This window comes from Pipra filicauda, unplaced genomic scaffold (genome assembly GCF_003945595.2).
Source record: "Pipra filicauda isolate LSUMZ 115617 unplaced genomic scaffold, ASM394559v2 scaffold228_size1260155_pilon, whole genome shotgun sequence".
Classification (NCBI taxonomy): domain Eukaryota; kingdom Metazoa; phylum Chordata; class Aves; order Passeriformes; family Pipridae; genus Pipra; species Pipra filicauda.
Window position 1 is genome coordinate 186350 of NW_024104341.1, and position 16310 is coordinate 202659.

At 38.1% G+C, this 16310-nt stretch overlaps 1 protein-coding gene across 2 annotated transcripts in view; it reads right to left on the minus strand.

Annotated features, from left to right (window-relative positions):
• Positions 1 to 16310, minus strand: part of NPNT (nephronectin) — a 51123-nt gene that overhangs the window by 18965 nt on the left and 15848 nt on the right. For both annotated transcript variants that reach the window (XM_027717911.2, XM_027717910.2), the window contains 5 exons: positions 14324 to 14416; positions 7423 to 7542; positions 6474 to 6593; positions 1441 to 1575; positions 287 to 409 (listed from right to left, as the gene is read on the minus strand). In XM_027717911.2, the coding sequence (XP_027573712.2) occupies positions 287 to 409; positions 1441 to 1575; positions 6474 to 6593; positions 7423 to 7542; positions 14324 to 14416 (591 nt within the window). The remainder of the gene's footprint in view (positions 1 to 286; positions 410 to 1440; positions 1576 to 6473; positions 6594 to 7422; positions 7543 to 14323; positions 14417 to 16310) is intronic.

Consider the following 16310-nt stretch of genomic DNA (forward strand, 5'->3'; position numbering starts at 1 on the left):
TCAGACCTACCCTGCTTACTCAGCTGTTCTCATCCTGAAGCAATCTCTAGAATCAAGCTGTGAATAGGGAGAGGTGAATTTCTTTCTAATTATGAAAATGTCTCAGGGAAAGGTATTTTTACCAAGGCATGCTAAGACTTAAAAAACTCCAACTACATTCCCCAGCCCCTTATTAAGTTTTAAAAATAGCTTAGAGAAACTGAGCCTGATAGTGCAGTACCTTAACATTTACAAAATGGGATACATTAACTTTCAGAATCTCTTTTTCAAAAGGAGCATTACATACGTATGCAGTTTGTTCCATTGTCTCTGTAACCTTCTTTACATTTGCATTTGTAGGATCCTGGAGTATTGTAACAGTGTGAAAAACTACCACACTGATGGTGGCCAAGGGAACATTCATCTATATCTGCAACAGAGATTTACATTAAAAAAAAATCATTCGCTTCAAAGAAACTTGACTTTCTGCTTATCCCTGCAAAAACATAAACATTATTATGATTATTTTAAAAAAGTAATAAAACTGAATTGCCAGTGGGGAAAGGAAGGTAGATAGTCACAAATAATGTGGTGATACAAACATTAGGATAAAAGGGACTACTGGGCAACTTTCATATTGTTCAGCTTATACCTAAGCATCAGCTTCAGACATGCCTTGGGATAGACTGACGTTGAGATCATGAAGATCACAATTTTACTAACCACTTCTTACAGGTGACATAATAAGAAAAGAAACCAGTGCAGGAATATTTCAGTGCTCTGCATAGAAATTTCTCTGAAAAAAACATACTTAAACAAACATAGAGCAATGCCTCATTATCTCCACATGATCATTTTTTCAGTGAAAGAATCATAACAAGTTGAGATCCTGTGAAACTAAGGCAGTGGGACCTGGGAATATCTTTGTTGAAGGGCATACATGAGCTGCATTCCAGTCTCATGTCCAGACACAGACAGGTTATTTCCCAACTCCTGCCTTCTCCCCACCTGTCTTCAGGGGAAGGAAAGTTGGGCAGTCTGGGTTGGAAGTAGCTGGGGTGTGCACATTTTCTTATCTTGGATCTTGGGGCATGCCATGGAGCAGACTGGTGTTACAGCTCAGACATAGCCTAAGCTCATACGCTGCTCCAAGCCTACAACTGCCTCTGCACAGTGAACCCTGCAGGGACAAATGCTTTGGAAAGGAATTCCTGGGGTCATCAGCTCTGCTTTCTCACTAGCTTCCACACAAGAATCAGTTAGGAGAATGTGGGCCAAATATATGCTTTCTCTTTCACAGTCTATTTCTGGAATCCACCCTTTCTTAAAATACTGATGCAGTGTAAAACAACCTGCTTCAATATTTCAGCCACAAGAAATAAAAATTCCTCTTTAAACCATTCATTTCATTTTAGAATATGAAGCTCTATTACAAACATATAAGAAATAACTTGTTTTTACCATGGCACTGGTATTTGCCTCCAATGTACATCAGATCAAAGCCTTGGTGACATCTGCAAATGTAGCTTCCAAAAGTATTGACACAGTGCCTAAATCTTGGACAGATAACTCTCCCAGTAGCACATTCATCAATATCTGTGGAAACAAAGGAACTCTATTATTCTCAATAGCAGTTAAAATACAGCCTATGCTGTCTAAATTAAACTGATTTCACATAATGGAAAGCTAAAGAATAACCAAAGTATTTTTCATAAAGTCCCTTGGTCAGCCAGCAGTAATACCTGAGCACTACTTCTGACTGCCATCTTACTTCAGCTCTTGGTCACATGCCCAAATTTTTATGCCTCCTATGCGAGGAGCCTTTTCAAATGCTGCTGTGAGTAACAAGAGATGCACTGGCATAACAAGCAGTGTTACTGAATTTTGAACGCTTGCTCTATGCACTTGCTATCCTGGTACCCTCCCCCTTGGAGAAGAGACGTTTTCTAATTCCCCACAGAATGGCATGACAGCTTCCTCAAGGCCTCAAAGCACTCCTCCTTGAGACTCTAATGGTATTTGTCTGAAGAAAATCTATTTCATGTTATTTGTATAACTTTCATTTGCCCTGCTAAGCCCTGCCTGGTTATAAAGACAGCACCTGGATTTACAGGCAAGGAATAATAACTAAAACTACCCCAGTAATTCTTTTTCTGAAACATGCCTGAAATATTGTTCCTGTAGCACAGGTCATATGTGCACATTCAAAGTACACAGTTGGAACTGGCTTGTTTTCTTAAAATCTCAGGTGTCCCTAATCCATGACCTGCCCTTTGAGCCTATCAGGGTATCTTCATCTGTTCAGGACTTGCTCTAAACAAAGGGAGTTCAAGCTAATGCTGGGGCTGCAGCATTTCTGACCCTCCTACCAGTTAGCTGCCACAGGCCAAATGCTTTTTGAGTATCCGTTCTTTTCAATTTCTTGTGCTGCGCAGTGCCTGTGCTGTAGCTGAGGCCTCTTTCACAGAGAAGCTGGTTACTTAAGTGACTTTAACATATCTCTGAAGTGCTGAGATACATGGCTCCCAGCAAGACCTGAAGCAGTGCTGCTGTTCTGCATGCTGACTAACAAGACAGGCAGACGCCCAGGGAGCAGCTGATGCTCACCCAAGGCTGCTTTCACTGCCTGGGAAACTCTCAGGCGAGGTCAGGCTGACACACAAAAGCTGCTTGCACTACTACCACTCATTCTGTAGTCCTTGGATACTGAACTGAAGCCTGCTGAGTGCTAGAACACTAATTCTTCACTGAGGCAGAGACCTGCCATGCACGGCTGCCTCTGACGCACGCAGCTCCTGATGTTTCTTGGTTATCTACAGGGCACAGTTCAAGCCTTTGCTCTGCAGCTCTATCAGGCTCTTGATCTATGGGAAAGCAGGATTTTGCTCTCCATGCAATTGTTGTCCCAAAAGGAGCACTTCAGCTGCAGATGTCAAGAGTGCAAAACAAAGCCGAGTGATTGATGCCCTGCTGCTTGTAAAAGAGGCCTGAACAGGGCAAAGAGAAGCGTGAGTCTCTTCCACCACAGAGAAAAAAATGTTACCACAAAACCGCTGGTTAGTTAGGGCAGCCACCTGAGGCAGGGGAGAGGTAACTTCAAATTCTCCAAGATGTGTTGTTTCCCACAGCCAAAAGAAGTGACTTACAACCATGAAATTACTGGCCAGATGGATTCTCCCAGTAGCTCCTTCTGGCACTGTCCCACTCTGCATGAAGAATTACTGAGGACAGGAGGGATTCGACCCCTAAACTCCCACACTCCTGGCCCGTCAGACTGTTCTGACATAGCTGCAAACCTCCACTCTCCATGGAGAGCACTGCTGGAATGGTGCAGTAAAGGCTTGAATGAGAAAGAAAACAAGATCAAAACTGGGCATCTCTCCACAAGCCTGAATCTTCCTATAAATCTCTTCTTGATTTGAATCTATTATTAACGTTTTAGGCTTTGAGTACATTATTAAGTTTTACTCTACCATATTTTTCATTAGAATTTTATTTACAAGTCACAGTTTTTTACTCTTTATTAAAATATTATTTCAAGTCTGCAAGTTTCAGACTCTTGATTACTGTTAGTTGTGTTCTTTGTTGGTTTTGGTTGGGTTTTTTCAATCTTTAAACCACAACTTCAGAAAGTAATTCAATAAGGAAAAGATTAGCCATTGAATATATCTAAGAATGGATTATGATCTTTAAAACCTAATGTAGCTTGTCCTGCTTTTCCCTCTCCACACATTCACATCAGGCAAGTAGTATGTTAGATGATGAGAACAGTGTTGTGGTATTGTTTCATTTTCTAGGCAGTTATACCTCTTAAAGATACAGGACTGAACTGTTAATCAATACACTTTTGAAAACTGACACAAAAATAATGGAAAAATATAACAGTCTTCCACATGCATTTAATAAGAGATGCATGGATGCTCATTACTGGGGGGAAAACCAGGTTTTGAACATTAGCTAGAAGATGATGTGCGAGTGTTTATGATTACTTTCCTGCAGTTCTCAAATAGTACAGTGATAGTGGCTTCTTTCAAGTCAATTCACACGTGGACCAAACGGTGTAAGGCTGTTTCCCTTTGCCTGCTACAACATGTGGTTCATACCTGCTTCCTAAGAAAAGCAAGGATGAAGGGGTGAGTTATATTCTCATCTCAGTGTCAGGGAGCTGCTTCAAAGGCACATAATGCAGACAGCATCTAATGAGTGTGATGGTTAGTGTCGAACAGAGAAGCAGAATTACAGTCTTGTTTCTCTCTTGCTGTGAGGATGACCATATTACCAACTCAAGCACAAAACAACTAGGAGACTGATTTAAAAATAGTATGATTTTTAAGTTTACAATGTCATATTTTCAAATTTCTATACAAACACACACAAAAAAAGGGGAAATTATTTTATAGTGAAAATCACTATTTTCAGTCCTCAAATAATTTCAGACCTTCTGAGGTTGAAATGTATCCTGCTTTCCTTAAATGAAAATCCCAGTTCAAAAATCTGGCAACACTGATTGATTTATTGATTCAACAGCCATTAATCAATGAATTAGTTGTTTAATCCACCACATTTTCACTGAATACTTTGCTGATTTATTTTTCACTTTGTTGTCATTTAGTTTATATGATTTATCTTCACAGCCAAATTCGGGTTTTTTTCATGACTGTCTGGAAGGAACATTTTAACAAGAGAATGATCAGCATGGTTTAAACTAAGAATAAAATAGTGCCTAGAGGAATTTCCACCTGTGCTAAAAAATGGCATTACATTCCCAGCTGTTCTTCAAACTCTCCTCAAACAAGGACTTCATGAGATGCAGCCAATGCACAGTTCAATTTTCTTACCATCATCTACGCTTCTATTTGTACTGCAGCATTATCCAGACCCTTGCTGGAACTGAGAACCTCCCAGCAGTGATGGACTTGTACACATGTGAGGAAAAGGTACAGCCCTAGTCCCCAATAACTTCAGTTTTTGCAAGTATTTAATATAATCAAACTTGATAGAGAAATGGCACAAAAAGGGTGCACGTTACAACCATTTCCTTCATACCAAAAAAGGAGAGTACATTATGTTATGATGTGGAAAGTACAGACATCTCCAGCTGTAACTACTTTCTCTGTATTGTACAAGCCTGTTCTGAAATTTTTCTGGAAATTTTAGAAATAGGTTATGAGATCAATCTGAATGATGCACACAACTGAAATGTGGGTACACAGTTCTTCGCCTTTCTGGGAAAAAAGTGGTTTTTTTTAAAACTACTCTGAAGAACTGAAAGAGTTTCATATGACTGGTTTGAGTGCTAGTCTTTGGCATTAAAGTACACTTTATTTATCTCAAAGTATGAAGTTTGCCTGAGTATAAAAATGCACACTAGGAGAATGTTGCAAGCATTTTTTCTAGCAAATTTCTCTACTTGGCATAACTTCCTTGAATTCGTACTTAAAATCACTCAGCTCACTATGGCATGGCACAAATATCTTCCAAAGATCTCTGTCTGCCATAATGTCCAAAATGCGATTAATCATAATTTAATCCCTCCAGCACGTAACAACGGTGGAGATTTTTTCTACTTCTTTCCATTCTTTTCCGTACATAAATATGCCAATGATGTACTTTAGAAAGCCCCCAACTTAGTGTGGAGCCTGCTCTTCACATCAGAAGGTCTGAAATCTGTCCCTTTCTCTGCCAAAAACTTCTTGCTCAGCATAGGTCAGGCACTTGGAGAACTACCTGCCCTGTAAACAGCCAAGCCACCCTAATGGATGATTAGGACATCCACATTTTCTTGCATTCTTTCGGGGTTGTTACTGGTTATGGAACTGTAGCACTGCATAGGTTATAAATAATAAAATCACTGGAGCATCATATACACTCAGGATGTATAGTTAATGACTAATAAAATCACACGTCACACTGTTCTTCAGACCACAGTAGAATCTGATTAACCATAAGCACCTTTTCCATGTCCACAAACAGGGAAACAAAACATTTCACTTTTATACACTCTGAATTCCTGAGTTTATTTTAACCTGGAGTTTTCACAGTATGGCAGAAAGATAGTAGATTCAATTACATTAATACTGGAGCATGCATAGACCTCTGCCTTGTTCCACTGTAATCTCAATGACTTCTACAAATTATCCCTCTACCCCCTGACCTAGGCATCACCTGGTTGGGTATGAAGGAGAGCTGACCTCCCATTCCTTTTTTTATGCAGGCAGGTATTTTGGAGTCTTGGGCCCAAGGGTTTGGATACCAAGCAGTCTGTACGGGCTTTAGGCAGACAATGAAACTTGTAGGACTGTAGGAAAACACTGGCAATCTCTGACACAGACCACTTGAGCAACATGCCTCATTATAATTCTCATTAGTAACATCTTCAAATTGCACGTACAATGCATTCTAATTTCATCTGAAATTCTCTTGAACTCCATTCAGTGTAAGGATAAAAACATTTTGGAGAAAAAAAAAAACTAAATCTACATTTGATCACCTACCTATGCAAGTCCTGCCATCAGGCCCAAGCTGCAGCCCTGGAGAAGGACAGCGGCAGCGCACTTCCCCTTTCAGCACATCACAGCCATACTGACAATTTGCCATCAAGCAAGAAAGGGCATCTAGAGAAAATAAATTGAACGTATTTAGATAAAGGCTCTGATCAGTACTAAAAAATTGCAGAAAACTTTGGAGAATTAAGATGTCACATAGTTATGATAGAAGTGGAAAAATGCTTTTTGAATTTGACAGGTATCCTTTCAGGCTTCAAAGAGCAAATGCATCTGCTAGTAAAATTTTTCTGCTCAAAAACTGCATCGGTGGGGGGGAAGAGAGAAAACCACCACAACTGTAGCAAGTCATGCCATAGAACACAGCCCCCATGAGGAATATAAAGCCCAGTATGTATCAAACTCTCCTGGACAATACTGCTGTTTTAAAATAGGAGCATCTCTAGTTGAAGGTAATTTCTCTTCCCTTCCCTCTGTCCAGGCATTCAAAATAACCACTTTTATGGGAGCAAGTAGGAACCTGATCTCCAGAGAGACGACAGTACAGTTTTATACCAGTCAAACAACCAACATCTGCAGCATTAAATATTTTACATTCATAAGGCCATAATACAGCAGAACTGCAGGTGTCTTGCTGCAATGAAAACTGCAAGCACTTGTCCTTGAAGGCCAATTAACAGTGATTTACAGCACTGAAGAATGCTTCTCGGGAAACTTGTAATAAAACTAATAAAATCAAAATAATTGCTCTTCGTTTTTTTTTTCAGCCTAATTTTATTAGGCCAAAAAAAAGAAGCTCATCTTGCGCAACTGCCTAATTTCCAGGAAGATTAATCTTTTACTTTGGAACCTGTCTTCGTTTCATAAAAGTTTCCCAGGGAAACTCAAGTAGGGATTTTGAGAAGCTTGGAAAAAAAGCAAGCAACAAGCCTTGCCGTACTCGAGCACGTTCCATCTGGCATAAGCATGTAGCCGTTCAGACAGTAGCACTTGTAGCTGCCGTAGGTATTCATACAGCGGTGTTTGCACGGCCGTGGCTTTAGTCCACACTCATTCAGATCTGAAATGAAGGGCACAAGGGAAGAGGGTGGGAAAAGAAAACACACAAAGTGTGCATGACAAAACTACTAGCTCAAGTTGCTGATGAAAGAAGGAAAAATATGGCAATTAGCTTTTTATATGCAGTTCAGCTGATAGCAAGTGTCCAGAATGTTCTGTGTGAAGCACTGTTCCTCCCTCCTGCCAAGTGGCTTATTTTCTTTGGTTTCATTGATATCTTTTCAGAAATGATAGCATTAGTATTAGATGAAGTGCCAACCATTTCATTAGGGAACGCACAAGCTCAGGATGCCACTATTCATGTTGATGCCATGTCCAGGACCAGCCAGCACTCTGAAGGAGCAGGAGGAGGAAGAAGAAAGCAAATGTCACTCTGTAATCACTATCAGCAATTCTGATAGCAATTCAGTGATTCACTACCATGCTTCAAAATGAGTTGCAGAGGAAGGTAGGAAAGTTGATGCTAACCTACTTTAAACAATCTCACAGAGAAAAATTTTTATTTACTATCTAAAAATACTAAAAAAAAAAAAAAAAGTATCTGACATCAGTTATATTTGTCAAGGGCTATCCATGAAGGCCTGTATTCTAGATTTACAATTTAATACAGAATTTAATACAAAATATTCAGCCTACAATTTCCATATTAGTAGACAGGGCTTTAAACAAGAAGTAAAGATTGAGTGATTTCCTTCAGAATTCTCTTCCAAGAATGTGTTGATATTAACTGAGTAAACCAGAATATTTTGTTACTTAGTTATTTGTATGTTGATGAACAAAGACGACAACAAAGGTGAAAGTAACAAATCTATTCACAAATCCAGCCAGTGAGTACTTAAAAAACTGAGTTACCGACCATCTTTAATATTGCACAATGCTCTCTGGAACTCTGTCACAGAAGGAAAACTGCCATTATTTCCAGAATTTTTCAAAGAGCCATCTTCCACTATTAAGCACTATCTCATCAAGTGTCAATCCCTCATCCATGTAGCAGAAAAGCAAGCCTTGGCACTCCTACCATGTGGTAGACCCACACACACAGTAGTCACTTCATAAAATAACTGAGGAGGCAACACATACTTTCTGTGGGCTAGAGGTGAAGGCTCAGGGTTAAGATGTTAAAACAGAAAGATAAATTTACCTCTTGTTAGAATAAAGTCAGTAATGAGTTGATTGCTTTTCAGACTAAAGTAGAAAACTTAGTGAGAAAAGTTACAGTCACTGTAGAGAAGAAATCAGAGAAAACATTGCTTCTGAACAACTATGCCTGGAATTTTTCAAGTTCCTGATGTTTGGATTTTAAATTAATCCTGAAACACTGTAATCACTTAGTTTTAGAGAGCAAGATTCTTCATCTTATTCTTTTCAAGTCAAAATATTTTTAAATAGCATTCTAAAACTGAGAAATACTTTCCCTTTCATTTTGACTGATAAAATGCAGAGCCACCAAGAGAAAAATAAATGTATCAGACTAAAAGTCACTGATGAAATCCAAAAGCAGCCAGAAGGATGTTGCCTCTTATGTCACTGCTGCTCCTGAGAGCTCCTAACAGTGTTTATGTGTATCATAAAATCTGTTGTCTTCTGACCTACTTTGTTTTCATCTTCATGGGGTCAAGGAATACTGAGTGAGATATTTACCCTTCCCCTCAATCCTTCCCTTAACTGATGGATATGACCTACTTTACTTCATTTTCCAAGGCCTCGGGAAGAGCAGCATGTTTAGAGACAAGAATACTTCCTGTTCCCCTCTTCCACAGGAGGGTAGTGGTAAGGAATAGAATTTTCGCTTTCTTCCTGTGGAAGGCTGACCAAGACATTTCTAGGAAGCCTGAAGGGGAATATTTGCTCCTCAAGTGGTGAGAAAATCAGGTGAGCATACGCAGGACTTCACTGAGGAAAGGTTGCCAAAATAAGGGCTAGACCTATGCCTGATAAACAAGGAGTGATGACCATCCCCGCAGTCCTCCTGTGGATCACGTGCTGCACAAAGAGCACTCCATTTCAACTCTCACTTTATGGGAGTTTCGGTAGTTGCTAGGAGAACACACTTCTCCCAACAGGCACCAATGCCCCAGTCACAAAAAAAAAAAATGCACCTGCTAGGTTTGAGAGAAACAGCTGTAGAAGAATGTACGTTTAGTCATGTGGAAACAGACCTGCAGGATAGCATATGTGCCTAGGTCAAACGGGAATGCAGCAGGTGATTACGTTAGAGGGGAAGGACAAGTTTTCATTGTGAAAACCTTTGAGTAAAATAAGCTTTACATAAAAATGTTCAATAACAAACAGATGAAAGCTCACATTTTGGAAGTTAAACGTCTCTCGGCAGCACCAAAAAAACCCCTGCTTTATTTTTCCTTTCTTCTGTAAAACATACAAATAGGCAGCTCCTGACAGACATTATAACTACATGAACATATTTATTACATATACAATGTGTCTGTTAAAAAAGTCATTATTAAATTAAAAAACTCTGCTAGCATTTGATTTCAATTCATAAGTGTATCCCCAAGGAGCCTACACTATTGAATATACTGAGGTTCGCTGACGTTCATCATTTTGAGATGTAAAGTAAGAGAAAGTAAAAAGTAAGAGGAAAAAAACAGTCCCCCATGTCTAAGATACATGTATTTTTCTTCTTTTGTACAAAAAGCATGACTTCACAAAACAAATGCGCAACAGAACTAAGTATAAAATACTTAACTAGAAGTAGGGGCAGAACAAGGAAGGGTAACATTGAAATTAAGTTGACAGAGCAGCATTTTAACAGTGTCTTGTGTTAACTTTTAGTGCTTAAATCCCCCTGCAATTCAGCTCCTAAGTTTAGATACTCCTGAAGACTTAAGAAGTGTCTTGCACTTACTTTCAGAGTTATGATCACAGACTCAAAGTTGAAAATCATAAAAATTTATGACTGTTCCCAGTTTACCATCTTGAATAAAGTATAGATTACATTATGAGCCTTAAATAATTGGATCTCTCTGTAGGACTCTGAATTCTACATCACCATTTGGTACAAAATATTCTTAGTACAGAAATGAAAGCTCTGGTACTGACAAATAGACAGCTATTAGTAACATACTCTGAGAATAACCTGATATTATAAAGCAAGCACAAACAACTGTATTACGATATCATATCACATGCTTTCTATTTGTGGAATTTTGGCTTTAAATTATTTCTATTGCCTTCATTTCATTATATTTCTGTCTATGAACAAATGCTGTCCAACTCCTCTGATTCACATCTTAAAAAAACACCTTGAAAAATTAAAAATTTTAAGTTTGGCTGATGTAACAGAAACCTAAGGTCACCAGACAGCAAAAACAGGCTGTTAGCACAACTCCACTTAAACCTAAATCTCATATGTCATTTGTCTTCACTTTTGCCTTTGAAACTGGTTATTGAGAGAAAGATGTTTTTAACCTTATGGAGTCAGAATGAATACTACTGTTCAGGAAAACAAGTACTGTCAATGCTATGGCTGCTTAAGAGAAAAGCCAGCCTGCAAACAGATTAGGTGTGTTAGAGCATACTGCTCAGCCCATCTAATTTTTCCCAAAATGCAACTTTTCTTCTTTTTAGCAGTGCAGACAGGCACATACTCAGAAACCACATGACAAGCATCACACAGTTCCCTAGGAGGCATATTGTACAATTCCTAGCAGGTCCTACTAGTTCTGCATAAAGGCCTGTATGAATATGCTTACAGCTCCCTTGAGCCACCTCCATGCACCCATAATCTGCAGCAGTATACTTCCCTAAGAAATGTCCGGATGTGCTGCACAGGGACAGGGAGTATTCCTGCTATTTATATACTGCTATTTAGATCTGTTTGAGTGTTTCTTTTTCCTTAAGTAAAGGCTACTTTTCAAGAACAGGCTCAGGTAAATATCAGCAGCCAAAAAAAAATCAGCCATAGCAACATGGCTCTTGAAGAAATGCCAGTTACTTATCAATTGTATATTTCAAGCAGCATCTATAAAGACATCACAGTAGAAATGTCTATGCATCAAAAGAGGAAATAAGAAAACAGCAGAAGTTGCCTCTAAAAAAATTGAAAGCTAAAATGTATAAACTCAAAGGGTAATAAAAATAACACTTTTACATCGTTTTTTATTTTAATAAAATACGATAATTTCTTTTAGTCACTTATAACCTCATACCAGCATTTAAAATATAAAGTGTAACACTATTAAAAAGTTTAGCAAACCTCTTTTATTTTCTTGTGGGGATGTCCACTCACTGTCCTATACCTGGGAAATTTCACTGATCAGCCATTTAATTTCCCACATTGCCTACAACTGTACAATCAATACAAAACCAGCGTTCTTAATTTCAAAATAACATATGACAGTACTGCACATAAAAACAGACGGACAGTTTTGAGCACTATGGAAAGCACGTTCATAACAAACATAGGCTGCTGATCACAAGTATTTTATTTTTTAAAGATTTTTAAAGAAGTGAAATGAAAATGTGAGTACAAGGAAAGGACAAGTGCCTTTGCTGGCAAATCCAGATGTGACTTCTTTGGTTGCTGCGTGGCGCCACACACGATCTTGGACCAACTTCAGTGAACATTTAACAATGGGGCATTTATCCCTAGCAAGATACAATACACTGCTATTTTTAATTAGCTTCTGCAGACTCCAGCACTCAGTTTTCCTGCCTTTTTCTATCTATTAGCTAACTTGGATCAAGCAACACAGAAGTCAAATATTCAGTACCTCATTCACTCAACTTTGAAAATAGAAAACCAAAGACCAGAAACCAAGTACAAAAATTAAACTGTTATCACCATGCTATAAAGAGTAGATCAGCTTTCATTTCCAGCAACTACCATCACACTACCATGTCAAACTCTTGAGAGATTTGTAACCCCTGAAGAGAGTTTTGTTCACATCACTTAGTGTGATTAATCAGTAGCTGCCAAATGCAGAAGTTAACCCTCATTTTCTTCAACTTCCAGCTTTATCTAAATCAATTTCATCTTTATCTAACCTGATAATCAATTTCCACTGCTCTCACTTTACAAAGGAACTCAGAAAAAAATAAAAAGGGCAGGCCTTGAAAGAAGAGCAGAGGAAAGAAACAAATGCCAGTGACAACCATGAGTGTGGTGGAGAGTCAATACTTTCCAGAATACAGACATAGAACATCAAGGTAATACAATCAGTTATTTGCTCTGCATGCTAATGGCACTGCAGGTTCAGCTTTCCCATCACAGCCATCCATCTATTAGCCTCCATCCCCTTTGCAAGAAATTGTACTACTGCTTCAAGCCGTGCAGGTAGAAGGATCACACCACCTGACACACAGGACCACCTCACCCCTTGACACCATATTTCTTGCATGATGATCCCAGGGGGTGGAATAGAAGTGTTTCACATGGCAAGAACACATACCCTGATCCCAGGAACAGCTCGAGGGTCTCATCATGTAATACAATAGCAGTAGTCACCTGAACTGGTGGACATTTGGGGCACCACAGTCAGGAGGCATCTCAGAAACCACATGCACCTCAGTCGGGGCAACTTTGTCACCAATACCATGCAAGAATATTTGATCAATACTGCCTAAAAGACTTCCTTTAATCATTTATCAACACACTATTTTCCTTCCATAGCATTTAGTGGCAAGTACATAGTTTAGTTCAAGATTGCAGCCTCCAGCAGCTTGCACAGCATTTTTTTTATATTATTAAAGTAACTAGTACATATAAAACCTGTTCCATATTCATCTAACAACTGCTAGTTCACTGCATTGTTTTCTAAAAATGTTCTAGACTGACTAAAACATGTATAGAATAAAATCATAACAACCCATCCTTTAAAATGTCAGCCCAAAGTAAGAGGATAAGAAGACAGGATAATTTGAGAGATGACAAACCTGTAAAAAAACTGAAAAACACAACATTCATTTCCACATCAGTTCAGGAGGGATTAGTAAATCCCAAAATAAATATGCATCTATTTTTAAAGAAAATAACTCTAAAATTCAACACATCATAAGAAGGTTAGCCAACATCAGGGTCCATTTTTCAACAACAAAACCGTTCTAAATATCACATTCTTCTACCATACTTCCTCAGCACTCAGAAAATGCATTAACTTTTCCTGTAGGCTGAGACAACTGAAAAAGAGAACAGTCTCACTGAGATACCTTTGTTTGTATGTTTGATGCTTGGCCAACAAAATCTAATAAATCATGTATTACAATTCTGTTTTATACTCTATGATCTTTATACCATGACATGTTTAGGAAGTAATTTTCAGGAAAAAAAAACAAACTATGAAACTACATTGATAATTCAGTAAAACAACACTTAATCTTTACACCAACTCTTCAGTATGTAGTATAATTTGTTGCTACCTAGTTAGTTCATGATTAGAAAAACAAAAATGAGAATGTATGAATGATAGGGTTTTTTAATTAACCAAATACTATCCGAAACTGAAAATTGTGACCTTGTAAAATAACAATCCTGATCACAAGTTTTAAATAATTTGTTTCAGATTCAGGAGAGCATGTAAATACATACTATATACTATTCACATTGATTTCAGATTAATGAAAGCCATTTTTCCCCTGTGTCATCCCACTGCAGATGTCATTCTCTTTACAAATGTCAGTCCCGATCAGAATAGCTACAGCAGTAACAGACCTGGTATATGAGTTCATTACCCTATAAACACAGGTGACACACACAGCATTGGCAGAAGGGGGTAGAAGGATCAACAATACTTCCATAACTTCAAAAATAAACTATTTCTTACCTTGGTTGCAGGTTTTTCCAATGTAACCTGGGTGGCACTTACACTTGTTTGGCCCAATGCATTCGCCATGTTTGCACCCTGGCTGGCATATAGCTGCAAGTAGAGGAATACTCATTATTTTTCCACTCCAGTTACAGTTGACAGTGCTTTACTTTGAAACAAATGGCAATGACCTAACAAATAGTACTGTTTATGTTCCTCCCATCAGCAATATTATATGCTTCAAATGCCACTGTTAACATCAGGTGCACTTTCAAAACCAACCACCACCCCAATACTTGTGGGAAGAGGGAGATACTTGTAAGTAGTCTATTTTTGTACAACACTACTACATCATGCTGTTTCTGGGATATTAAACTCTTTTAATACCTAATCAGCAAGCAGGCACTATGCCTTCACTTGCTCTGTGTATGTATGCATGTTCTATGATTTATGACATTAAATTTGATAAACCTGGAATATGCCCCAGCTACATAGAAAATGTGTACCTCAATGTCCTTGGCAACACAAAAAGCCCTTGTGCAGTTATTAGTAGGCAGTAGTAGAGGTCCCAGCATTCACTGCTTTCCTCTATGACCACAAGGCAACACTCTTTACCCCCTCACTGAGCAACATTTTGCCTGAACCTCTCCCTTTTGGGTGCTTGGATTCTGGTATAGGAATTGCTTTTCTTTTTTTCTGTCTCTCTCTTTTGTTTTGGAGGAAAAAAGAACTGGGCAAAAGCAACCTTGACTGTAATACACTACTTTATCACTGCACACATCCAACTCACTTCTCTGAACATTTCAAGCATTTATTATCCACCCTGCTGTTTAGATACAGTCTCAGAATGTACAGACCATAGCTCAGAAATTATGGTCTCTTCTGCTTCCAGAGACAAATAAACACAGTACTCCAAGAAATAGTAGTTAGGAAGCCATTTTTTGGTACCTCTCTCAATATAACACAAACAAAATTCTTAAAGCAAACTTTTAGAACTTCAATAACACAAAGATAAGCATTGCTTTTGAAGAAATATGAGAATTCATGCACAAATTTAGTTATACTGATGTAGGATTAGCTAACAGGAGTATTATCAGAGTGCAATGAATCCTGCAAAGCTCCAGAAACCATTTGACAGATTAAAATTTTAAACATTTCCAAGTTCTCTTTATTAGAAATGTTTTTCTGTTACAAAACATACTGTTTCAATCTAGTGGAAAAGTGAAGTATTTACTATGCTCTGTAATATTGTTTATCATTATATGATAAAATGCAGATGCAAAGTTCTGGTGAGCTCACTGTTTAAGCAAGACAGACACAAAATAGACAGAAATCAGAGGGTGGCATAACCTTATTAGCCTGTAATCAGGATTTATCTATTTACCCTGGCTTTAAGTTCATTTCATAAAGTAACAGTATCATTTGGAATTTGCAAAGTAATTAACTAGATCCAGCTGTAATATTAATTAATTTGACAACAGGCTGTATCATAAACCTGGATGTATTAAGGATGTAATTTAACAGAAATCTCCACACTCAAAAATGTAGCTTGCATTCTAGCCAAGCTGTTCAACAGAGTTGAATTAAACAAAACTAAGACAGAAACAAGAGATTAGTTTTGGTTGTGGAAGAACCATGCAAATACATCTCTGACCTTTTAAAATCTTTTCCATAAGGTTCAAAGCATCCAGAATCAGCAATTCCCTCAAATACATATATAGAAGCAACTGTTCACATAGAAGGAGTTTGCTCCAGTTTTAGGACTGCATTTGCCCTTTATTACCATTTTTGTTTAAACATATTATATACATATAGTCAGTGATATCCACTGATAACATAAAGCCTTGTTGTAAATCTACAGCACTGCTCTTGACAGAACTTTCTAATATGATGGTGAGGTCTCTTTCCAGAAAATTGTGTTAAGGAATATCTTAAAAGGCAACAGAAAAGGATGTTTCTTAATTAATGTAAGATTTTTTTTTTTCTCCAATACACGCTGTCCAGA